Source organism: Carassius gibelio, chromosome A17 (assembly GCF_023724105.1).
Source record: "Carassius gibelio isolate Cgi1373 ecotype wild population from Czech Republic chromosome A17, carGib1.2-hapl.c, whole genome shotgun sequence".
In the NCBI taxonomy this organism is placed as follows: Eukaryota; Metazoa; Chordata; class Actinopteri; order Cypriniformes; family Cyprinidae; genus Carassius; species Carassius gibelio.
In genome coordinates this window covers 4,665,321-4,691,123 of record NC_068387.1, presented here as the reverse complement: position 1 = coordinate 4,691,123, position 25,803 = coordinate 4,665,321, and the positions used below count along the sequence as shown (strand labels likewise).

Sequence of the window (25,803 nt, the reverse complement as noted above, 5' to 3'; positions counted from 1 at the left end):
CTTCACTGCTGTATTATTGAGTTAATGGCACAGATAATTAACAGACACTCATAAGCGCTTAATAACAGTCATTTAACACACTTCCATTGATTTCTTGCTCTAGAAGCGTCCATGATTTCCCAAAGTGCCAGTTCAGACTTCAACACATGTATCCAGTGCTTTCCCACAGAATCATGGGACTGAACTATTCACTGCATGTTTAAATACTTAAGAGCTGTTTCTACTTGATTTTAATCATTTTAATCTGGTTTTGTTAGTATAAATTCATGTATTCAGGTTGATTCAGCAAAATAAAGAATATTTTTGACTTGAAACCAGTTCATTCAGATTTTAGGTTATTTGTATCTAATCATTCATCCATTCATTTATTTATTATCGAAATAAAAAAGTACAAAATGTTAAATTTTGCTGAATTAACCTAAGCACATTAATTTATGCCAACAAAACTAGTTTTCATGGTTATTCTGATTATTCATTTAACACATGATGAACTGTAGTGGGGCATGTTGTCACACTTTAGTATAAATTAAAAAAGACAACATACAAAATCATAAAAGCATTTTGAATATTAATTAAATTCAATTAAATGGCCAATTACATTAATTAAAATAGTTTACATTCTTAGCATCTATAATCTTTACAGAAACGTTTGTATCAGTGTGCTTTTTAACAAAAATAGAATGATGTTGCATTTTAGTCTGTAGAACGGGATTTATTTAATTGTTTATTTATGTATTTGTTTATTTATTTGGTTTCACTTTATTTTAATTACACAAATGTGACCCTGGAGCACAAAACCAGTCATTTTTCTGAAATTGAGGTTTATGCATCATCTGAAGCTGAATAAATCATCTCTTCATTGATGTGTGGTTTGTTCGGAGGACAATATTTGTCTGAGAAACAACTATTTGAAAATCTGGAATCTGAGGGAGCAAAAAAAATCTAAATATTGAGAAAATCATCTTTAAAGTTGTTCAAGTGAAGTTCTTAGCAATGCATATTACTAATCAAAAATTAAGTTTTGATATATTTACGGTAGGAAATTTACATATCTTCATGGGACATGATCTTTAGTTAATATCCTAATGATTTTTGGCATAAAAGAGAAATTTGTAATTGTGACCCATACCATGTATTGTTGTGTTTTGCTACAAATATATCTTTGCTACTGATGACTGCTACGGTGCCCTGTTACATATGTTATATATACAGTACTTACAATAAAAACAATAAATTATTTATAATTAGATGCAATAACCCTAAGCCAAACGCTAATGTTATAGTAAGTGCATGTTGGCAAATTTACGAATCATCACACTGTAACAAGGAAACAGTAAATTCAAGTGTAACTGGATTGGGTTTAGGGTTAGTTGCTGGTAATTATTCACAGTTTACACATAACGTGAAACTGCATCTCTTTAAATATAAACCGACTCTATCAATAAAAAAAATATGGTTCAACAATCAACACAAAAATCCCAGGTTTATATGAGCACTCAGATGCAAATGAACAAACAAAACACATCTGGACTCAATGACAGGATAATCAACAGAAAAACTACAAAAACACAGGAAACAGGAACTCACCAGACTTCAAAATAAAAGACATGAGTCAGAACACAGAAAACAGCCAAAAACTATAACATACACACTGATAAAAAATGGTGTCGGATTTACAGCAAAGAAACAGCAAGTAACACTGAATTTAACATGACATGAAATAGTCTTTTTTTGTAAAAGGTTCTCCAGTGATTGACTGAATAAATTAACTGTTTTATTGACATAAAAAAAAAAATCGAATTTAATGCCACCGTATCAACCTAAATACTTTAATCTTCATACCAACAAAATTAGTTCACCAGGTAAAAAATAGCACTTTAAGGTAACAAATGTTACATCATTTATGTTACAACATAATTTGCTGATTTGAAATACAAGTCGTTTGGCTAATTTTTCTGAAGATAAGATATTTCAAATGCTATTATTATTAGGGTTCTTTATTTGGAGCTGCTCAGCCATTCTGTGCAGAAGAAAGTAGTAAATTAAGACAGTGTTGATTTCTGGCGATGAACTTTTCGGTCTGTCTGTCTATTCCTGCTCAGAAACGCGAGACATCTGCATCATGTCTGAAGATATCCCTGCTCTCGTTGAGTTTTAATAATAATAAACAGTGTGTGGAGGCTGCATCCGTCCATCCGCAGCGATCTTTACTGGCACGCGTCCATGAACCGACCGTGACCCGGGGTGAGCCAGAGGCTAATGGCAGAGACGGGACGGGTGTGGAGTTATGTACAGTATTCGTGTGAGTGAGAGGAGCGCATCGACTCACTGGCTGGCTCTTAAAGCATTAGACATGTCTGCAAACACATGAATCAGGTGAGAACTAAGTTGGACAGGATCATTGGAGAGTCAGTATTCACTCAGCGCACACGTGGCCTTGTGGACCCCCTCCTCCTTCTTTCATTTTCATTAGTTCTCCAGCACTGCCTGAAAGCCCAGTTGGCCTGTGCGGAGGTGACAGCTGCGTAAATCACGCCGGTTTAGTGGAGCACCCTGCTTTTTATACACTTTAATCACAGAACTCCTAGGGCAGGGAAGATTGGACCAGTGAATGGAATCCAGTAATAAACCGAGCGGGCTGAGGATCCTCCGACGGGCCTCTCAGGGCAGAAATGCATCACCTTCTTCTTGACATACTGCTGGGACAGAGCACTGCTGTTTTCTCTGCAGACAATCAATCGCTGCGGAGCAACAGGTCTGGGTCGTAAACTCTAGGTCACTATACGGTTTCTCATTTGAAGCGTAGCCGTTAACGCGTCGACCAGAATTCACAGCGAGGCCTTGGGTTGTGTGTTTTTATGGTTCGTCACAGGTTGAGGTCTGCTTGAAATGACACACAGTATTTTTAAACGGTCACCACTTTAATCAAGTACAGAGAACTGTCTGAGAGTATTACATGGGTGTTTCTCAGGAAACACTGCCGTTTATGGAATTTTTTTTTATGTTTTTGAATCGTTTAAAAATATATTTCCCCATCTGATGTATCCAAAGTACCAGGGACACAAAGTAACACTTATGTATAGAACACTTTAGACAATATTGTCAGTCTGTGTCTGTTCTGCCAACAAAAAATTAATTAATTAATTAAAAATAATAATTCCAAAGCCATAGCAATTTTCCAATGAATCAGCTTTTTATGAACAAATCAGTCGAATTGATGATTCACATTTTTTTAAATTGGTGCAGTGAATAATTCAATGACTCATTCATAAAGCCAGTCATTTTTGTTTGCGTGCTGTTGTTCCTAAATGAATTTGAGTTTTTGAATAAATTTGTTGATTGAATGACTCACTCATCAAGAACCCCCCCCCCCCCCCCCAACTCATTCACAGACTCTCTTACAATTTCATTGCACTCTGTAATAATCTGAAATTAAAAATGAAAGTGAAATTAAAATGACTGTTCTATATAAATTAGTTCGTCTGCATCACACTGAGTTCATTCTCAGTATGGATTCAGTCTGCTGATGGGACACAGATCACAATGGCTCTGTACAGTTCATATTTACACTCGTGTGTTTAAATGCATAGTTCAGTTTTTGAACAGTCCTGCTGGATCTTTCGTCTGTTTTGTATTAAATCTGGTACTCCGAAGGTAATGTTGATGAGAAATTGAGTGACCTGTTTGCTCTGATGACCCTGGATCTGCGCTTGGGTTACATCTGAACTGAAGAAGAGAAGCATGTGTGCGTTTCCATGCAAAGGACACGTTAGAGAGGAGACAGGCGCAGCGAAAACACAGCGGAAAATTGCAATTGTCAAAGGTTCTGCGATTTTAGGCAAGACAATGGGAAAGTGGAAATAACTGTCTTTTCAACACACACATCTGGGCCGTGTTAGAGCTTCAAGGCCAGAGCTTAGGATTCAAAAACATTAAAAGTTCAAATAAACAGTCACATCCAGTACTTTAAGTGCTATTATAGCTTTTAAGAGAGCGTTGTCTGCTTTGTCTTTGTCTAGCACATCTTTTCAAAGGGTGCTGGTTCAGATAATAACTCTGATTGGGGGAAATAATGTTTCCCATGTGGCGGCTGCTTTCTGAAGCAGTTCATGTGTGCTGGAGCTCGTTTCTGAGAAAGACCCGGATGTGTGCGAGAAGTCAGTCATCACGCTCTGGGATCGCTCTTCTCTTCACTGCCCTTGTGTTCTCTCTATGATTTTAACAGATTCGTCTTGTCTCCTGTGGAGGGAATTTATCGAGTGGTTGACCCAAGATTCATGTGGAGAAGAGGACACAAGCTGCTTTTATGAAGTTACATTTTAAAAAGTTATAGATTTTCAATACTTTGCATTTTTTTTTTTTTTTTATAAAAATACATCTACATGTCTGTTCAGTAGTCTTTATAACAGATAATACCATTTAAATATTGTGGTTCTTCTAATTAAGTAAGAACAAGCAGTTGCAAATGTTATACAAAACACATTCTCATCGGTGCATCAATAAAATGTGCAACACTTTAGGTTTTACTACCAAATTATTTGCAGTACTTGTTTATTATTAAACTTGCAGAATTTCGGCTAAAAGTCTCACGTTTTATTTCCAGACCATGATGCATGATGGGATACACTTAGCCTCGATCAGCGGCAGTATTCAAGATGCATGCTAAGTGTGCGTTTAGTTTGATTGAATGATAAATTAAACGATACATTGACTCACATATTAACGCCACCTACTGGTGTAAGGTTATAATCTGCAACTAATGCACAGACTGTCTCACAATAGTCTTGACTAGTTAAACTACAGTCACACTACACTGCAAAAGTACAGTAGTGTTCTTAAATCTAGTATTTATAAACAAAATCAGTTCGGTTCAGTCAATCAGACCTTTCTCACTGAAATCCTTCTATATATCCAGTTTAATCTCATTTCAGATTTCTTAAGCAGATTAAATCATGTGCAAATACCCGAGATCACTGGGATACGAGCGAAGGCTTGATTGCAGCCAAAGGCAGCTGGGACGGAGCCGCACTAGTAGTCACGGGCCCCGGCAGACGCATGTGCGGCCCCGAATGCAGAACAGGTGCCTGTGATTAGAGCGTTCGATTACATCATCGCAGTCCATCCAGACGTACACAAACACACTCACAACACACAAGCTGACTTGGCATCGAGCGGACCGGGGGATCCAAGAAAAGCAAAGCATGCACACGAGAGCGCCGGGGCTTGTGTGTTTGCGGAGTGTCATACTTGATCACAGGAGAAACCTCGAACAGGCCCCGCTGCAGCTTTGAAGCGGGAGACGGACCGCCTCTGTGGCTGCCTCTGATGTCAGATCCAATATTCTGATTGCATGATATTTCCTGGATTAAGATTGTGTTTGTCGGGCAAGAAAGCAACCGTCCTCGGATTGTATGTCAGAGAGCAGACGTCCTAATTACAGCATCCCACTTCACTTAGCGGCCTTGAAATGGATGGAGCTTTCTTATCCAGCGGCTGGATAAAAAATGAGTATTACGGTATTACACAAACACAGGGTCACCGCAGGAAAGCGATGCCAGTTATTTCTGGATGGTGTGCGGTCAAGGCTGATTTTAAAAAGGTTAAATGTGGCACATTGCATAACGCTGATCTGCAGCATTTAAGGAGTTGGTTCACCTGAACATGGGACATTTTGGCATCATTTACTCATCTAATTAAGATTTATTAAATCAAAATCTGATGTGAAGTTGTGCTAATACGCCAGCTGAAGGGCACACATACAAACTTTTCTGTGCTTTCTAAAAAATGTTTCAGGGGAGCTGTCACCACAACTTAAATAGATTACAAATTCTAATTTAATAATTTAATTAAGCCTTTCAAGTTGCAAATATTATTTTGTTGAAGCTACAGCTTCCAGATGCTCGGTTAGCAGAGAAAGATTAGGAAAAATCCTAAATATTGAAAGAAATCAAAAGAGCATGCTGTCCACAGTCTGTCCAGAAGAGGAAAGGCCTGTGATTACTGTACATGGGGGAGATCGGTCAAATGAATGAGATTGTCTGGCACTTCAGTGTGATTCCTGCAAAACCATAGATATCAATTCAGAAAATATCTGGAGAAGAACTAGCAAGACCTTATACACAAACCATTTTTGCATGCAATGTTCATGAGACAGATGCAGTACTTAAAATTGATACAGTATTCACCCAGAATTAAAAGCCCTGTCATCATTTATTTCCTCTTATGTCATTTTTCCTATGATTTTATTTCTTCTGCACGGCACAAAATGATAAATATATATTGTGAACAGTGACGCTCAAGGAAATATATTTAGTTTCAACTTTAATCTAACAAAATCCATTGCAGGGCAAGCATAGTTGTAGGTTAAATGTAAATATAGATGGAATCTCCAACTGGACATCAAAACTGGATTTATAATGAGTCGATATGTTCTTTATATTTGAGTATTTTAAGTTCCTTGCTGATTTTTATTCAAATGTGACATATATGAATGTACTTTCACGGACTGAAATTTATGGATGGCACAATATATTTTGAAATGTTTTTAAAAGTTATCTTTTTTAAAAAAAAATTCATATGTTTAGATAAACTTTTTCAATATATTAATATTTTCAAAAATATATTTACATACATATATTTCAAACTAATTTAGCAAATGCACTTTTGTATATTTTATTTCATTTTATTTTATTTTTGACGTAAGGGTTTTGAGTGTGTGTGTGTGAGTTGATCTGTGATTTGATTTAGCATATTTTACAGTTTTGTAGAGAAGAGTTTAGAGTTTTGTACAGAACTCACTTTAATGTTGCACTGTAAATCTACAAGTGTAGACAGACAGTGAGGACGTTTACTTGAATTAGGTAACAGGTCTTAACATTGCAGATTATTGTTTATGGAAATAACATTTAGACAGGTGAGTGATTTAAATCATAACAGCAGAAGATTTTTTCCAGCCAAGACTCGAAGTGATTGTATTGTAAGTATGTATTGCCCTGCCTAGCAAGATCCTGAGAGAAAGCGGGAGAACACGGCCTGCCAAACGCTCAGTCTTTACTGCTCCACGAGGATCTGTGAAGCAGAAGATGTATGGCATCTGAACAGACCGATCTGCTGCGTGTTTGCGGCCGCACGCAGAATTATGAGCTGAACTGATTCCTTCTGAAAGTCAGAATCTGGATTTTGTGGTACTTTTGAGGCTGGGCAGACATCTGGCTTAAGTGCGGCTACAAATGCGCTCTCGTTGCAGAGGAAATACTTGTCAGATGATGTAAATAGACTCGCAGTCATGACTCAATCATACTGTACTCCTGCAGGAAGCGTAAGTTATTCCTGGGAGAGTTGTTCCCGTCAGGAGCTTCAGTGAGGAATGTGCTGCCATCAGGACGCTGGTCTTTTCCTCACAGAAGAGCCTAAAACAGGCCGTTATTCACAGCAGATGCGCTTTTGGATATCTGTCATATAAGATGTAAAGAAGTGAAATGAAAAAGGCAAATAATAACTTTCAGGTCAGCGTGTGTGATGGTGAAAATATTTCTGTAAAACTGTGAAATTGCTCAGTGCGTGTAATTTAAGGAGCAATTTGTCCCTGCACAAGATGAGCTTGTCAGCGCGAACAGAAGCTGTTTTGTTGTCCTCTTAAAAGAAGATGAATAGATGTGGAGCTAAACCTTGACTGCCGCGACTCTCTGGACGTCTGTGTCATCATTTCACAGCTTCTTATTAAGTGCAAAGTTTCTGTGTCCTTGTGCGACCAAGATGAGTTTGTGTGTGTGTAAATCAGCTTTATAGAAAAGACCAAAGACATAATTCGGTGTCTGCACTTCTACACTGTCATTTTAATATCACTGACATGTAGATTTTATTAAGGAAAATGTTCACCCCAAAATTATAATTTGTCCATTCAAGATCAGGATGAGTTTGTTTCTTCATCAGGTTTGTAAAAATGTAGCACTGCATCAGACACTGATGCAATGTTGCATTTCCAAAAAATACTTATTGTACTATTACTATATAAAAATACTATTTCAATCTTTCTACTTCAAAAATATCACATTTAATTCAATGCGTTGCTGTTTATTTGTGTAATTGACTAGATTAAATAATTACTGGGTGAAAATTGTTTCTAAGATGTTTTTAAGTGAACGATTGAAGCCCTTCAGTTTTCTGCATTCATAAAACAGTATATGCTGCACTATAGACGATATTTAAGCAGAATAACCCAGGGATGTTGTTGTTTAGCGGTCAGTCAGAGCATTTCGTGCAGGCGCGTCATCAGGCAGCCTCACGTGGGGTCCTTCAGAAACCCGGAAGCGCGCCGGTGTTTACAGTCGAGGGAGGAACACGTGTGTGATGATCTCTGTGTGTGAGCAGCTGAGAGATACACATCATGAGAGTCGTTGCGCTGATCAGGTAACGTGAATAACGACTGCTGCATGTGCTGATGCTCGAGTCGGTCAGTGACTGTGTGTGTGTGTGTGTGTTTCAGCGGAGGGAAGGACAGCTGTTATAACATGCTGCAGTGTGTGTCTGCTGGTCACTCTATCGTGGCTCTCGCGAACCTCATGCCTCACACACACGGTGAGATCAACACACTCTCTGTTACTCGTGTGACATGAGATAACTTCATCAACAAAACCATTTGAACGACCTTTTCAATTACAACTTCATCAGAACATGCATTAGAATATAAGAAGTATGCTATAAATGTTATAAATTACAGAACGTTTTGGTGAAAAGTCATCACTTACAGTTCCTAAACACCAATACATTTATACATACATACACACATACAGTACATACACATCCATCCATCTATCTATCTATCTATCTATATGAATATATAATATAACCCTTCAAATCATCATATTTTTCATGATTTCTGAAGATCATGTGACACTGAAGACTGGAGTAATGATGCTGAAAATACAGCTGTGCATCACAGAAATAAATTACACTTTAACACTGTACTTACGATTAGAATATCAATAAATTATGTGTAATTACATGCAAGTAACCTTAATCCTATCCTTATAGTAAGTATGTGTAGTTAATTAATAACACTCAGTATTTAAATTTATAATCACACTCTAAAAATAAAGTGTAAATAATAATATTTTTTTTCTCAGTTTTGTTAGTTGACTTTTCTTCCTCTGTATAGATGATATAATGAGCTGTATAGATATATCCTGAGACATGTCTTGAAGATGAATGTGCCTGTGTTGTGTGTCAGCTCCGGATGAGCTGGACAGCTACATGTATCAGACGGTGGGTCATCAGGCCGTGGATCTGTACGCCGAGGCCATGGGTGTTCCCCTGTACAGGCGCACTATCGAGGGCTCCAGTCTGCACACGGAGAGAGAATACAGCCAGACCGAAGGAGACGAGGTGGAGGATCTCTACCAGCTGCTCAAGCTTGTGAAGGTACAGCAGTGTCTGTGAAACCAGGCATCAGTAGTGCTGATCACGCCTCCAGAGACGAGAACCAGACCACAGAAAGAATGCATTGTGTTGTGATTCATTAAAGGCATAGTTCACCCCACAATGAAAATGTACTCTTTTTAATCAGTAGAACAGTAGAGAAGGTTTTAAGCTGAATCCATGCTCCTCGGTGATTCATAAGTCAGCGGCTGCTCATTTTTTTAAAGTAAAAAAAAAAGCAGAGCAAGGAACAAGACTCGTGACGATATATTGAGGTCTTATGAAGCGAAACGATCAGTCTGTGCAAGAAACTGAACATTATTTACAGCTTCATTACTTATAATCCAGAGCTGTATGCTAATGGGAATATGATTCTTTTCCATGAACTGGTTCTTTTGGACAGATCGATTCAATGAACTGGTTCTTTTGGACAGATCGATTCAATGAACTGGTTCTTTTGGACAGATCGATTCAATGAACTGGTTCACTTCACAATTTTAAGTAATCACGCAATGACATCACATATTCACAATTATATTATTAAAGCACCCAATAAAATGATGTGAAGCATGAATGTTTTACATGTCTATAGCATTTAAAGTGAATAAACTAGTCTTAATCAACTCACCTTTTTACATAAACCTTGAGAAACCATAAACTTGCCCCTTAATTCAAGTTCTCGCTTCACACTTGCACACATCAGTGGTTCAGTGCTGTGCTTGCATTTTAATGCCTTGTATTGTCAGGGTTTGTATTTTTAGGGTATGACATGTAACATAGTTGTTTATTTAAGCTGTGAATATTTCAATTTAAAACATTTTAAACACATTTTCATTATTAAAATATATATTAATTAATACTCACCTTCCAGAGTTTACTTCTGAAATATTTAAATCTGTTGACGATGTATAATATTCGACAGAGGCAAGTTTCAGTCCATTTTATTTCACTTTACAAATTCACTTCCACTAATTCAGTGGTTCAAAATTCAGCATTGACATTTGTAATTATTTTTCTTCCATATAGGACCTGTTAAATACATTTAATTTTTTTCCCAAATTATTATTATTATTATTATTAATTTTCCTGAATTCCTTTAATGGTGGAATTTAATTAAAAAAAATCAAAAGCATGTCGAACTCATTGAAATCATGAAAACTTGTCAAAAAAAAGAAGAAAAAAAAAAAAAGATTTTAAGGGCCTTGTAAAATAGTTTTTTTATTTTACATTTTTATTCAGTCTAACCCCCCCATTTCCTTTTCTATATTTTGTTATTTTCCATGTTTCATTTGTATTCAAGTATCTAATTAATTGGAGTCATAAACTACATTTTAGCTCTATATTAAACATTACACTAAAAATTTAACACAAATAAGTATGTTAGGCTCTATTAAATCAGTTTTATTTCTCCCCAACTTCTGTTTAATTTTACATTTTAATTTTTAATAATGAAAAAAAAGTCCAATCAGTTAAATTCTGAAAATCTTAACACCTTAAAACTTTTATTTTTTATTTTAATTTTGAAAAGAAATTCTGTATTTCCTGTTGTAATTATTCTGGAGTTATGATTTAATACACCGTTATTATCAGAAACAGTGATAATAAAAAAAAAGCATAAAACATTAATCTTTTAAAAAGTCATCAAAAAAAAGAAAAAAAGAATAGTTCCTTTTTTGTCAAACGAAGTTCTGCGTAACTGAAGCTTACTGTTAAAATGAAAACATGTAAGAAGAATTGAGCTACAGTCCTTAAAATAATTTTATTATTATAACTTTGAGCAGTGCTTTCTACTGTGTGATGATAATATATTACTGTCACAGTTTCTTCAAGTTAAACCAAACTTTTATTTTGTCAAGTCATTTAAATGATCTATAGACATTTTTCTAATTATAATATTATTGTTAACATTTCAGTTTTACATCACATGCATCATACCGTTTATCAATACAATACATTCTAATGTAAAATGATGTGTGCAGAACCTGATTAATATCCACAAAGCTTCTCTTTATTACGTTTATATCAGTGATTCTCCAGAATGTAAGGTTAGACTCATTCACACTAGTCTTGTGTTTTTGTCCTTTTCTATTGTTAATGCGATAGATTTTTTTAAATGATTGTCTTTTATTATCGACGCTATCGGACATCGATGCATCTGATAAAACCTTATGCTTCTCACATCTTACCGTTTTCTGAACATCACAGCACAAGTTTCCAGCATCAGACCACAGAGAATGAGAAAAAAAGAGGAAAATCCTCATTTTGATGATGAAAAAAAGAGCAAACAGAAAGTTCTTTGTCTGGATATCAGAAAGTTATCTTTCCTCGTGTTTCGTCTCGGAGTGTGGTTTGATGATGGTGTCAGGAATGCTGCGATAATGAGCTGTTAAACCAGAAGTGTGTTCTGTTGGAGAAGTGTGATGTTTTAAAAGATTCATCCAGCACTTTGACTTAATTAGATGTTATCGTTTGAGCAAATGACACTCGAACATAAAGGAGCGGCTCTGCTGTAGGTGTGTGTGTGTGTGTGTGTGTGTGTGATGGTGCAATAGTGCCATCTATAGCTGTACCTGCATGCAGCACATGAGACGTTTCTCCTCTTCACAATCAGGGGAATGTTGTTTTCTTCAGCATTACTGTCAGTAGAAAGCCTGTGCTTGTGTGCTGAGGATGTGCTGTAATTGTCTCAGGTTATATTTATATATAATACAGAACAATGGGAGACATTAAGGCAGAGTCACAAAGATAAAAAATCATTGTCATTATTAAAAACAGAACATAACAGATTACAAACACACATAATATATAATTAAAACACACAGTGCTTTATTTCCCAGGTACAGTATGTGTATTCAGCAGTAGTACGTGTTCATCAGAACAGCACGTGAATGAAAAGTTTAACTGGCAAGACTTTAATTAAAATTATAGAAATAATGTTTGTGTGTGATTGTGAATAAGTGCAGTGTAACTCAAGCGCTGAGAAACATGTTGTGAATGTACAGTGTATTCTTTAATATTAACACAGTACATTGAGCTTTTTTAAATTAAAATATAGTTTTTCCTAAAAGGCTTTCTGTTCCCCTCTCTTTGATCTTTTTGCAGGCTTTATCTCTGTATCATAAGGGTGTTATAATGTATCATCACACAATATACTGCAGTACTAAAGAGCAACAATATTATCATGCGTAGTGATATAATGTATCCATTAAAGGTCAGTTAAAAATGAGAGTTTAAAGTGTAAATTCATGAATCAAATATGGTGAACCCAGAAGGTCACACATTTGAGCTTCATTGTTTATTAATTATAGTTAATACATAAAAATATGTTAGTCAGGGACTATTTTAGCACTAATCTTTAACCCTGAAACATCTGAAATGTAACTGATTAGCACAAAACTTGTCATTTTGCGGTTTTATTTTGGCTTGGTTTGGTTACAGATGTAATTCTGAGGGGTTTTGGGAATAATAGAGCGGATGAGATCTTCACACATCAGAAACACAGCTTGTGTGCCAGCAGTCCTTTCAAGATCTGTGAAGACAAATATTGACAGCTCTGTGAGAAATATAATGATCTGTGAGCAACAAAACACGGCTCTCTTCTGCCTGTACTGTGTGACAGAAGGACATCAGACTGGAGTTAAAACCGTACGTACAGTATCCTAATCTTAGGTGATTAATCTGGTCCTCTGATCTAGCCTTCTAATAAATATCTATCTCATAATTGTGAGTTATTCATTCATAACTCTGGGTTTTGATTTGAGTTTGCATCTTACCATTATTTATTTCTTTGTTTCTGCCATGGACTAAAAAAATATAATAAAAGTAACAGCCACTTTCGCTTTTTGTTTTTTATGTCTCAATTAGTAAATATAACAAATTTATAAAAAGTAAATAAATTAATTGGTAAACGAATAGCTTTAACAATAAATAAATAAATAAATAATGTAAACTATTTGCGTTTACCTCACAATTTTAATTAAATTTTTTCAAAAGTCACAGTTACTTAAAGTCACAGTTACCTTTAATATATTGCAGTTAGCAGAACTATGTTTCCTAAATGATTAACCTTTTATCAAATTTCATGTTGAAATTAACATTGTACGTAATACTGTTGATACTGTAAAGCATAACGTTCAGCAAGCAGTTCATCTCTCCTTTACATTAAACATATTTTATTGGGCTGCCCTTCTTTTAATGGACAACATTTTTATTCAGTAAGCTCACTCTAGAAAATCTGATTTTACTAGAAAAAGGCTTAGCATTTTTGTCAGACGTAAATGTAAAATATCTTAGTCTTAACTGCTGTATTGTACTGTATTTATCCTAACTCAGCTGATATGGCATTAAAAACTATAATACGACTGTAAAGAATTACTTGAGACTGGAAATGTGCTTGTGTTTGTGCAGAGGGTTGTTTTCTCTGCTTTAGCACTCGCTCATGTCCTGAGATCATGGTCACCTTCAGATGTTGAAACGCGTCACACACACACCGATCAGAAGAGGAGGTAAAGCTGCTCTTTAAGGTGCTCCAGTATCGACAGACGAGCGTCCCGTGAGAGCGGGGTCCATCAGGCCCTCCAAACACACCTTTGTTTCTCTCCTGCGCTCCAGCTCTTAACCAGCAGCTTCAGAAGGCCGCGGGCGTCCAGGTGGATTTCTCAGGAACGTCTGGAGAGAGACAAAAATCAAACCCGTCTCTGATTACTTCCACATTACTGCTGTAAAGAACATAAAAAGAAATGGATACCTTTAAACCTGCTTACTACATAAATGATGACCTCTGGGTCACTCCCAGGACGGGTGGATCGATGGCGCAGCTAATAGAAGAGCGCTTTACCTGTGCGGGGTAGCAGCCGGAGGAACGTCCTCATTAAATAACTCCAGCTGAAACCACTGCTGCCACATTTATCTGATTACTGTCGACATGACATTTACATCACAGCGTCCTGCAGCAGGTTTCATCATTTACTCCGGCCTCTCATGTCGTTCCAAACAGATACCATTACATTTTTATCAACAGTAAGGGGTTCAAGTGTGCAGCGTTGAAACCATGTTGTGATTGTGAGAACGGCCGAGGAGCATCAATCTCCTCTAAAAGTGATTGTGCAGACCAAACCATAAGTCGTAGAGACTTGAGATTTGGAGGGATGGTAGTACTCTCACCGTCTACAACTTGACCAAGGCTCGCTCCGATCGGCCTGACGGGGGCGCTACAGCGCTCAGAAGTATGAAACCGCCCAGAACCTCCTAAACCGTTATAGCACTGGAACCTCAGATTTGACCGTCACTTTCGGGGACTTTAGATTTTTTTTTTTAAACATACTTTAGTGAACTAGTCCTAGGTTTTTCACTCTGTTTGGAATCAAACCAGCTCAGAAACAGTCTCTGGAGAGTGAACATTAGTAATGATCAAAAGAAGTTTAACCGTTGACCGCAACAGGACGCCAAAACCACTGTCCAAATTAAACCGTTCTGAATTTATTATTATTTTTTTTTTAATTGAATCAAAACTCAGTGAGTTGTGAATTGATTTGTCCATAATGCACAGGCCTTATTGTTAGTGAAAAATGACTTGAAGTCATTCCCTCCTCCGTTCTGTAAAGTTTCACGCGACTTCAGACGAGACTTGAATGTAAAGCAGAAGTCTGTAGAATGCACTGCATGAAGAGTCATCAGAAGTTCTTCTGTTCTCCTGAGAATAAATAACGGCACACAGGGTTTGATTTCATATTTAGACGGCGTGTGGTTGCTGTTTGTTTGCCTCATGGGAACGGCTGAGCGAGACTCCGATCATGTCGCGTGTGTGTGTGTGAAGGCAGGACAAACACACACACACACACACACACACACACACACAGTCCCAGTGCCAGATAAAGAGCGTAGCCTAAAGCTCTTGTAATTTGTTTGTATTTTCTGCCTAATGTAGTTTGCTCAATCTAGTTTAGTGCTGATGGAAAGTGATAGGCCTTATCAGTGTTTGCCAAAGGCATGAGTGTCTGACGGCGCTTGAGCGGCGTTCCAGCGCCGACGCTGTGTTCGTGTCTGACCACAGGGATGAACTACACACCGCTCCGAGCTCCTGCAGATTCAGTGTTTGAGAGGATAATGTGGACGTACAGCACAGAGATATATTGGGAATGCACCCATATATCAGCCACTGACTGACTGATAAAAGCACTGTCTGACGTCAGCCAATGGGTTTATAAACAGTCGATTATATCCTGTCAATCAATAAAAGAAAATGTCTCTTATGTAGAAGTTAGTGCAGTTAATGCTAACAACACTGACAAAATCTTACTTAAAAACAGCACTGCTAGTGCAAGTTCGGTTTGACTATAAATGACCCAAAGCTCAAGCCAGGGTTGCCAGGTCTGCAGGTTTCACCAAACTTTATTCGTAGCACCTCTCATCCAATAATCAGCTTTGTGTTAAGAAACAAAAGCTCAGCGCTCATATCTGGTTATTTTATCACACAATTCAGACGATAAATGCAGTTTTTATACTCTTAAATGTAGCGTGAAATGAACACATGAGTGAACATCAGAGTGTAGAAAGATACAGAACAACTGAAATGTCTCATGTAATCATTTATGGAAACATGTCAATAAGAAAGCTTGAGAACAGTGTGTCACTTAACATTGCATTTCCCTCAAAGTTGTTCACAGTTGGTTAGAGAGCTGGAAAAACCACTGGAGGAAGCCTATTTACTGTTAATGAAGTTTATACAGTTGTTCTGTATCAGCGTGTTGACTGGAGCCGCTGATGTTAGTGTCTGTGATGTGACACACACCACCGCATCGCTCCGATCTGATCTCTTTCCTCTGGTTCTCCAGGAGAAGGAGTGTGTTGAGGCCGTGTCTGTGGGGGCCATTCTGTCCGACTACCAGAGAGTACGTGTGGAACATGTGTAAGTCTCTCTCGCTCCTCCTTGCTCTTTCTCACACCTGAAGGACACTGAACAGACCCCATCACGTCACTGGGGGAGTCACAAAACAATAAGCCAATATCACAAAGCCTTATTGGGGAATAAATGAATTGATAAATGCTAATGTGCTCAGGCTTATTTGTCTCTGAACCTAATACATCAAATACACGTTTATAGAACGTTATCAAAGTGTGATTTGATCATCTGTGTACAAAAACATAGTTTAGGGTCAGGAAGTGTCTTCTGCTCACCAGGGCAATGGTGTGACCCCGTCTGTACACCTGACAGCCCGTGACGAGCGTATGGTGCTAATCACCCGAGCTCTCGGTTTGACCTGTGTCAGAGAGCCAGTGCTCATCTGTCTTTGAAGTGCGCTCTCTTTCTCCTCACATCCACTCGTGTCCTCTTCCACGTCTGCTTGGTTTGTGGTGTACGTCTCCTGTTTCTCCCCGTGACGCCGTGTCTCTCTCCGCAGGTGTGTGAGACTGCAGCTCCAGCCGCTGGCGTACCTGTGGCGCCGAGACCAGGCCGAGCTGCTCCGAGAGATCATATCCAGTGACCTGCACGCCGTCCTCATCAAGGTGGCAGCGTACGGTGGGTGAGCCGCCGATGTTCAGGGCTCAGACTAGTGAGGAACACAACAGATGTGAGCCTCCGTTAAGACATGTGACCGTATGGGGGAAACCTCAAAGGATGTGTGCATCTGAAGTTTAGGAAGTACCAGGGTTCGAAAGGCAGGTGATTCTTGGATTAACCATCATACAGTTGAAGGTTCATCATTTGCATGTGTTTTAGGTCCTGTGTGTTTAAACATTCGATTTTAAACCAATCGAGCTCAAGAAGGAACAAAATAGAGCGCATCACTTTTAAAGGGACAACTGTGTGCCTTGTGCATATTATTATCTTAGAGTAGTCATATGTTCGCTTGATGTACCACTATGAATCTTTTAAGGGTAAAAAAAAAAAAAAAACTAAGAGTATTATTATTTTCTTTCAGAGAGTATGTTGATTGTGAAGCGATGAATGTGTTCGTGGTTAAAGCTGGCGGACTGGTAGCTGAACTGGAGGATGTTATATCCCCGTAGCTGTTTTACATGTAATGTTTTAAAGCTTGAGTGATTAGAATATAAATGTGGAGTTGTAAATCTTCTGTCCCTTTCTATTATTTGAAGGGTTTAGATGAATTGGGATTACTTCTTGTCAAAATCCCTTTTTTCCAAATCCCGTGCCGTGTCTTATCTGCGTGTTTTTAAGCAGATGATTGGGTGTGTGAATGCGAGCTGTGCTTTAAACCCTTACCCTCAGACAGAAAGACACTCGAGAGGATCTTTGTTTTGCTGTTGTTGTGTTTTAGACCGGCTCACACCGGATCCATGTGTGTTTTGAAGGAATGCTAATATCACTCGAGGTGGAAACGCTCGTCCACATGAGCCCTGAGCGATCCGCCGGCACAGTTTACCCCCAAATCCCAACAGCACCGCCGGCTCTTGACAAATCTTCCTCTGAAAGCACATTCCCCACACGTCTGGAAGAGTGTAATTACGTGTGTGTGTTTGTGCTTGGCTACAGGTAGAAGAGAAGATGTTATCAGCACTGGCCTCCGGCGCCGGTAATTAGGAATTAGAGGTTTGGGATGGACTTACACCGCTGCGGGCCGGCGGGGAGCGCCTCAGTAATTGTGGCTTTCACGGGTTCATGGGTCAGGGCCGCGGGCGAACAGCATGTGTGTGTGTGTGTCAGGTGACAGAGGTGTGTTGTACATCCTCAAACACCACAGGTGGAAATACACACTCTTCTGTGTGAGAAACATAACGGCTACACCTACACCTTTGTGTTTCTGTCAAACAGCCACTGTAGACCTATAGATTTAACACATTTGATGCAAGAATATTGTAGTGTTTTCTTTTATATGCACCAAACGATACAATATGTAGCTACATTGCATTTGTACTAAAACTAATGCACAGTGTTCTAAAATAACAAAGAAGATACATTTGCAGTATTAAATAATCAAGATTATTCATATTATCTCATGTTTGTTCACAATGAAAGGTTTGCAATGCTGCAAACGGTGCTATGAAAGAGTGAGTAAATATCGCTCATCACCGGCGATTAGTCGCAGATATAAATGATAATCCTGTAATAAGACTTGAAGGAGGATTGTGGGTAATCGCCGGGTTCAAACTGCTTTAAAGAAGGGGATCTGTTGTTACGAGACAGCTGCCCACACAACGCTCAGAGCTGAAGTTGAAGACTAGCTCTCCTCCACGTTTCTCTCTGTAGTCATGTCAGAAACCGGAGCAGAACTTCTCTGCGATCGCTGGCCACCTCTGTGCAGCCGAGCAGAAATAATTGGCTGGTGAATCCGGCAGCGTCAGATATTCATGTAATTAGTTAATTGGTTGATTTGTGTGGGTGAGGATGGCCAGACGCGCTGTTGTTTCCAGTAGTTAATTGGATGACAGTTCCAGTGGAAACTGGCATGTGTGAAGTGGAAAGGTCTGTTTACGGTGTTGCTGCTTTCCTTTTTTAATGCCTGCTTTATAAATTTATTTTCTGCAATTATACAGACTCGTTTCCACTCAAATTGTTGACGTTATATTCTCATTATTTAAATGCACACAACCCTTTCCTCACCATTTTGAGGCATGTGCAAATCTTGATGATAATCTGCTGGTCCAGCATTTCTCATCAGGGAAGCGTTGAGATCCTAAATAAAACTTATACAGGAATCGCACCTAAAAATATAGTTTGTTTCTTCATCAGGTTTGTAGAAATGTAGCGTTGCATCAGTGTCTCATCAATGGATGCTCTGCAGTGAATGGGTGCCGTCAGAATGAGAGTCTGATAAAAACATCACAATAATCCACAGCACTCCAGTCCATCAGTGAACATCTGGAGAAGACACAAGATGAAATGAATTGAGCATTAAGATGATTTTAACTCCATAATAACACTTCCTCCAGTGAAAAAGTGTTCTGGTCTGAATCAGGAGAGAAATCGGACCCACTTTATATTAAGTGGCCTTAACTACTATGTACTTACATTTTAATTAATAATTTAGTGCAATGTACTTATTGTGTACATACATGTTTTTACATTGTACTTATATTAAAAAGAAAACTACTTGTAATTACATCTGTATTTAATTTCTGTAATTACATTTGTAATTACACTGTTGACCCATTCTTTACACCTTAACCCACCCTTAAACTTACCCATACCTCCAACCCTCTCCCTAACCTTACCCCTATCCCACCTCAATAGCAGCAAAAGTGTTTTACAATACAATATGAACACAATAAGTACATTGTACTTTTTTTTAACGTAAGTACATAGTAGTTAAGGCCACCTAATATAAAGTGGGACCGAGAAATCTGCACAGATCAAGCAGCGTTTAAACAGATCTAAACTAATGTGTGAGAGACAACAGCAGATGCACTTCTTCACTGGAGGAAGTGTTATTATGGATTAAAATAATAAGTATTTTGAGAAATATCTTGGCATATTTTTGTCTATGCAATGGAAGTCAATGGTCACCAAAAGTGATTTAGTTACTAACATTTTTCTAAACATATTTAATATTTGACAGAAGACTTTTAAGGATTTAAACAATGTGAGGGTGAGCAGATGGTGACAGATGATTATTTTGGGGTGAATTGTTCTTTAAGGGTTAGGGTTAGGGTTTGGATGAAGAGAAACAAGTTGCTGAAATCTTTCAATGTTTTTGGGAGCCCAAAATCACACCCTTAAAGTGGCTTTAGTCCTGTTGCACTCTTATAATTTGCTGTAGATGTTTACGGGACAAACCGCAATAAGAGATTGGTGCGTTCAGGAATAATAAAGTGAAACATTCCCATCCTGATTCTAACGCGATCTCTCACATGATGAAAGGATCCTGTGTGTTTCATTATGAGCTGATCCAGATCCGCAGATCTACAGGATCTCAGACAGTGTCTGTATAAAGCTTCATGCTCTTCACAAACATCAGTCATGAGCCAATCATGCATTGAGCAGAAGTGTTGTATTCGGTTTAATGTGCTTAATGTTTTTATTACTGCTTTTACGTTTTCAATATTCAGGTTAGAAGACTGTCGGTGTTAACAGGTCGTGATAAACATCAGATGAGGTTATAATTGCAGTTTCATTCCATTTATTGGATGAAAAGATTAAATCTCCGACATCTCTACTGAATTGTATTCATGGTACGGCTATTATTCCTCACACAGCTGTTGAATTTCAGATAAGAGCTCGAACAAATTTTGCGATCTTTCTTAATCTCCCATCTCGTGTGTGTTCGTGCAGACGCTCTCTTCCCAAAGCTCTGGCTCACGCTCACAGATCAGGTGATAGCACGCCGCTATTGTTTCGCTCAGGTCTTTGAGAGCATTGTTCAAAGGATAGACAGGCTCACCTTCCAGCGCGAGATGCTGATTTCATCCATTCTAAAGCTAAAACGTTCCTCAACATGAATCCAATTTTCCTGGCGTTCCTCTCTGAAGGCAGGGATTAAAGGCGAGCTGTCAGTCTGTGCTCCTGCGATCCGGAGAACCGTCAGCGCTCTGATGCTCAGCGTCTCTCGCTGCTATCTGGGATCTGTGCGCTTTACTTCACCTCAGATTTGGTTCACGTCGAGCATGTAGGCAGGGCAGTGGTGCTTTTACTGTTTAATGATGTCATTGATGAGGTGAGGATCGCTCAGATGAGACTGATACTGAGCTTTCTCAAACTTTAGTTCACTCAAGTCTGCAAGGTCATTGTTCTGTTTTATTATTTCTCTAATTATAATCTAGCATCTAATAATGTTAACCTTTTCCAGCCTGAATGACTTGCCGTTTTCTGTTTACCCCAAAAGGATAATGTTTTTTAATAACTTTACAGTTGCTCTTTTCTGTTTAATGACGGTGCATTTCACTTATTTTTGTGTTCCTCGGAAGCACAAATACAGGTTTGCATTGAGACGAGCAAGTAAACAAATCATTTTACAAGCTTTCTGAAATGATATGTTTAAATATGCAAATGCCACAGTATCTAATTTTATGCACTCATTTGCATACATTTCTAGTACAGAAATCTGAACGTTGGTTGCTAATAATAGTTCATGTTCATTTCTTGTTTATTTTTCTTTTGTTTATTGTTTATACAGATTTGACAGTAAAGCACTAAGCTTGAGTTGAGAGTCATACAAAATGTGCTTTTAATAACAACTGTAACAGGTGCTAAATCTACTTTTTATATGCAGAAAATATATATATATATTCCACTCTTATTAAATGTACCATTATTTTTCTATCACGGAACTGACCAACATCAGTGATTATGTGTGATTTAGTAGCAAATTGAAGAAAAGTTTGACTTTTCTTACGTCATTCACAATTTTATTATTATTATAATTTTTTTTATTCTGACAAAATCTGATTTCTTGTTGATTTGATATTTTATAATAGTGATTTTATCATTTAAATTAAATTAGAATTAGAAATGAATGACTAATAAGCCAGTAATGCTCTTCTGCTGCTGTCAACTGGTTATAATTATGATTTGATGTATTTTTTTTATTGTACGTAAGTGTTTGTTTACCACAAGATATATTTTTTTCATCCCATTAAAAATACCATTCAAACTGGATCATCTTAGAGCTTTATAGTGCTGGAAACAGTTGTGTGAAATGCTTGAAAGTCATTGAAAAGTGCTTGAATTTCTCTCTCAAAAGGTTGTACAAACCCTGAAATGAATGATCTAATGCATTCGCTTTTTCTGCCACCACACCACGGTTACAGTTAGCGTTACGCTTCTGGTTTCCTGAAGTATGTCAGTGCTTTTTCTTACTCTTGCAGTAACCTTATAATTGTGCGGCAATTTCAACCGCTTCTCCCTGGATCTCACAGCACTGGTGCATCTGTGCTGTAACAGTGTCACGAAATCAACTTTGGCTCCCGAGTAAAGCTGTTCGGAGCTAGTTTCGCTAGCTTGCCGTTTGATGTTTCTCAAATGCAACAGAAATGGCAGAGCTTACGAGTTTGGCCAGGCAGTGGTTGTGAGAGTGCAAGCGCACACAAAAAATAAGTCGCACCTGCAGAAAAAATGGTCGCAGTCTGGAGCCCTGATGTGTGTATATACTGTAGATAAATCATTGGATACACTGACATTAAAGTTAAAGGTTTTTTTCCAGAAGGGATGTTGGATTTTTTTTCATTATGCTAGAAAAACAAAACATTTTCACCATGTTTTTAGCAATATAATGTTCAATATAAATCAGTGTTAACTGTGTACTATGAACAAATCCCTCAGTAAAAGCCTTCAGAATATAGATGGGTATAAAACCATAAAATTTGGTGCAAGTAACAGAAAAAACTAAACATATGGATTGGAATTGAATTGAAATGTGCAGATGCAAATAGATAAAGTGCAGTAAAATAAACATTTAAATGTGTATTTTGGATATTTTCTGAAAGAAGACGTTATGAAAACAAAACAGCAAATTCTCAAAATGGACTACTTTTTGCATGTAGTGTCTTAATGCATCTGACTAAAGAAGCGTGCAAGGAAAGAAACCCTTCTCATCTCTGGCAGTATTGTAAGAACTTGTGACCTAAAAAGACTTTGCTCTAATTTGAAGCTCATGAAATCTAATGCAAAACTTGAAAATCCATTTGTGCCCAGTTCACTGGCTTGGAAGTTGACTGGATTAAATTTCAGTTTTATAGGATAATAATGAGTTAAAGACTTTTTGCAGGCATATTGCTCCTTGGGGCCCTGCTTGGACTCTGCTTGTCTAAAGGGCAGCGAGGATGGACGTGCCGGCAGATGAATGGAGCTTGGACTGGGCTTATTTGTGTTTAATGTGCCATAAGGGGCTGAGGTAATTAGCTGTAGGTCAGGTAGTAAAACAGGTGCAGATGAATGAACGTCGTGCAGCTCATGTAAATGAGAGCACATGACTGCGGCTAGTCAAGACTGTCCGAATCTTTTAGGCCAATATGATTGTAGTTGGTTCAGATCTGCTATGTTCACTTGCTTTTAATGTCAGCAATGGCACGGAAAGTCATAATCGCTACAGTGACGATGCACAATACATTGACAAATACAAGGGCTGTCAAGTGATGATTTTTAAAAATAGAATTAATTAATTAATTGGCATGTCAATTAATTAATCGCAAATGAACTGCATATCAATTTTTGCTGAAAGATTATCACCAAAAGATAATTTAAAGATATGTTAGATTAGAAAAACATTGAATAGACATTACACAAAGTAGCTTTGGAAAGAAAGAATCTGTTTTAGCATTGCATGAATAATGATAATATATGGTTATTAACCTTTTTAAAATAATTATAGATTTTTAAATTAAATTACACTCTCATTATGAAAACATTGGTAGCACTTTCTCAATGAGTGATCCATTAAATAATTCGACCGATTCATTCAGAGAACTGATTCGTTCGGAAATGAAGCAAGTGACTGTCAGCAACTGTATCACTGAATCATCAACTGATTCATTCAAAACCACAGATTTAATAATTAAACACCACTGCGTGTTGCTCAGAGACAGTTTATTGTTGTCCTGCATCATATTAGTCAGCAACTGTGTCAGTATATGATGACTTACAGGTCTGGTCTTATTTTTTCAATAATTAATCGCAACAAATAAATACCCTGTTCACCATGCAGTGATTCGCCTCACAGGGAACTAGGGAGTGGAATGAGACACACCCAGAGATATGACACAGCTTTTTTATTTTATTTGCATATTCTTCCTGCATCCAAGCTTTCAAATTCAAATTGTGTTGTGCTTTGTCCTTTATTTAAAAGCACGACATTAATAAACATGTTATAAAACATACTCCCTCTTAGCAGTATGAAATCAATCATTAGAATTTGTTTAAAAGGCATGGCTAATTAAAAAGGATATTTAAATAGGATTGAATTTTAATGGCGTTCTCCCTGTTACCTTTGTGTGGGGTTAACATGAGAGGAGAGGAGATTAGATATTCTCACACTAATTATGAGCGGGGTTCCCCAGGGCCGGGTAATGGGGCCACTCTCGTTCTCATTGATCCCCTGCAGATCAGTGGCATCTGAGTGCAGCTTGCCACTAAAAACATGCAGTCTAAAGTTCAGCTTCCCCTCAGGGCTTGTGGTTTGGACCCTTGACCCCTGAGGTTAGCTGGGAAGAACAAGCCTTTCACCACACAGCGGTTATCTCCAGCGGAAGGCGCAAATCATGAGAGGCAGGGAAAATATGAGTTTGTGTTATGTTGGGTTGTTGTGGTTTGTAGTGGGAAATGGTAAAAATTTAACCATTTGGTAGACTAGGAATGTTTGTAGAAGGTTTTGTAGTATTTTGCAGGGGTTTGCTGCTTTATGGCACTTTCCACAAATAGGGAACAAAATATTTTAATGAACAAAAAGGTAATTTTAAGCTTTGGCCCACATTTTGCATGCAGCTCTGTTAGCTGTATGCTGGACCCATATTCAAACAGTAGCTTTCCATAAAATTTTTGACAAGTGCCAATAGACAAAATAGATTCATATAGTATGAAAGGTTGGACTAAATCTTGTTTCCAGATTTTTTACACATTCATTGAGTTCAGTTCAACCAGTGTACTTTATTACTAATGGTGTGTGGAAATGATCAATTATTTAAAACTAAAAGCTGTATAGTGCTTTTCACAGTGCACACAGTTTCAAAGCAGCTTTACTGAAAATCATTGTTAATGTTTATAGTATCTTAGTATCATCATGCCTTATAGTCACATTTAGCATTATTACAGCAAAAAATATATATATATATATTTTTTTTTTTGTCTTCACCTAGATGCAAAGACAACATTTTTTTTCATTGATGCACTAAAATAACTAAAACTGAAATAAAATGTATGAAAAATGTACAAGTTTTTTTTTTATATATATAGAATTTTTTTTATTTAGTCATTTCTGAAAGGTTGGTGCTACATACTACATTTTGCCACTGCAGATGTTTAAAATAAACCGTCTGATATAACCTTAAGTCTGGCCTTAGTTAGTTTGAGGTTAGAGCTCATTTTCTGAAGGTGATCTCTGGTTGAAGAAGAGCACAGCATGGTAGGAGAGTGCTCATGGAAACTTCCTCATGTGTTTGAGTCGGAGTGGATGCTCTGCGTCTGGTTATGTTTGTTTGTTGCTGATGTCTGCGTGTTGTTGATATTGGCAGCATGATTTGATTCCCGTGTTGTGCCAGCGGAGCTGTGGTTTCTGAGCAGTAATATGAATAGCCTGTGTGCTTGTTTATGAAGGATGGATATAAAGAGTTGTTTACAGAGAGAGGCAGATCATAACCAGGTGGCAGTGTGATGCTCATGTGAACCTCCATCAGCATCTCTACAGTCTTATCATTCATGATGCGTGTCTAATGACATGCTGAACTCTCTTCAGACTGATGCATGTTGACCTGCAGCTCTGTGCGCAGGAATCTGTCGCT

The 25,803-nt window shown here is 37.8% G+C and overlaps 1 protein-coding gene across 4 annotated transcripts in view; it reads left to right on the top strand.

The window, feature by feature from the left end:
- Positions 1 to 8,242: 8,242 nt before the first annotated feature.
- dph6 (diphthamine biosynthesis 6) overlaps positions 8,243 to 25,803 on the top strand; it is a 52,767-nt gene continuing 35,206 nt past the window's right edge. For all 4 annotated transcript variants that reach the window (XM_052530019.1, XM_052530018.1, XM_052530016.1 and 1 more), the window contains exons 1-5: positions 8,243 to 8,409; positions 8,486 to 8,577; positions 9,230 to 9,420; positions 16,251 to 16,324; positions 16,818 to 16,936. In XM_052530019.1, the coding sequence (XP_052385979.1) occupies positions 8,387 to 8,409; positions 8,486 to 8,577; positions 9,230 to 9,420; positions 16,251 to 16,324; positions 16,818 to 16,936 (499 nt within the window). In that variant the 5' untranslated portion in view covers positions 8,243 to 8,386. The remainder of the gene's footprint in view (positions 8,410 to 8,485; positions 8,578 to 9,229; positions 9,421 to 16,250; positions 16,325 to 16,817; positions 16,937 to 25,803) is intronic.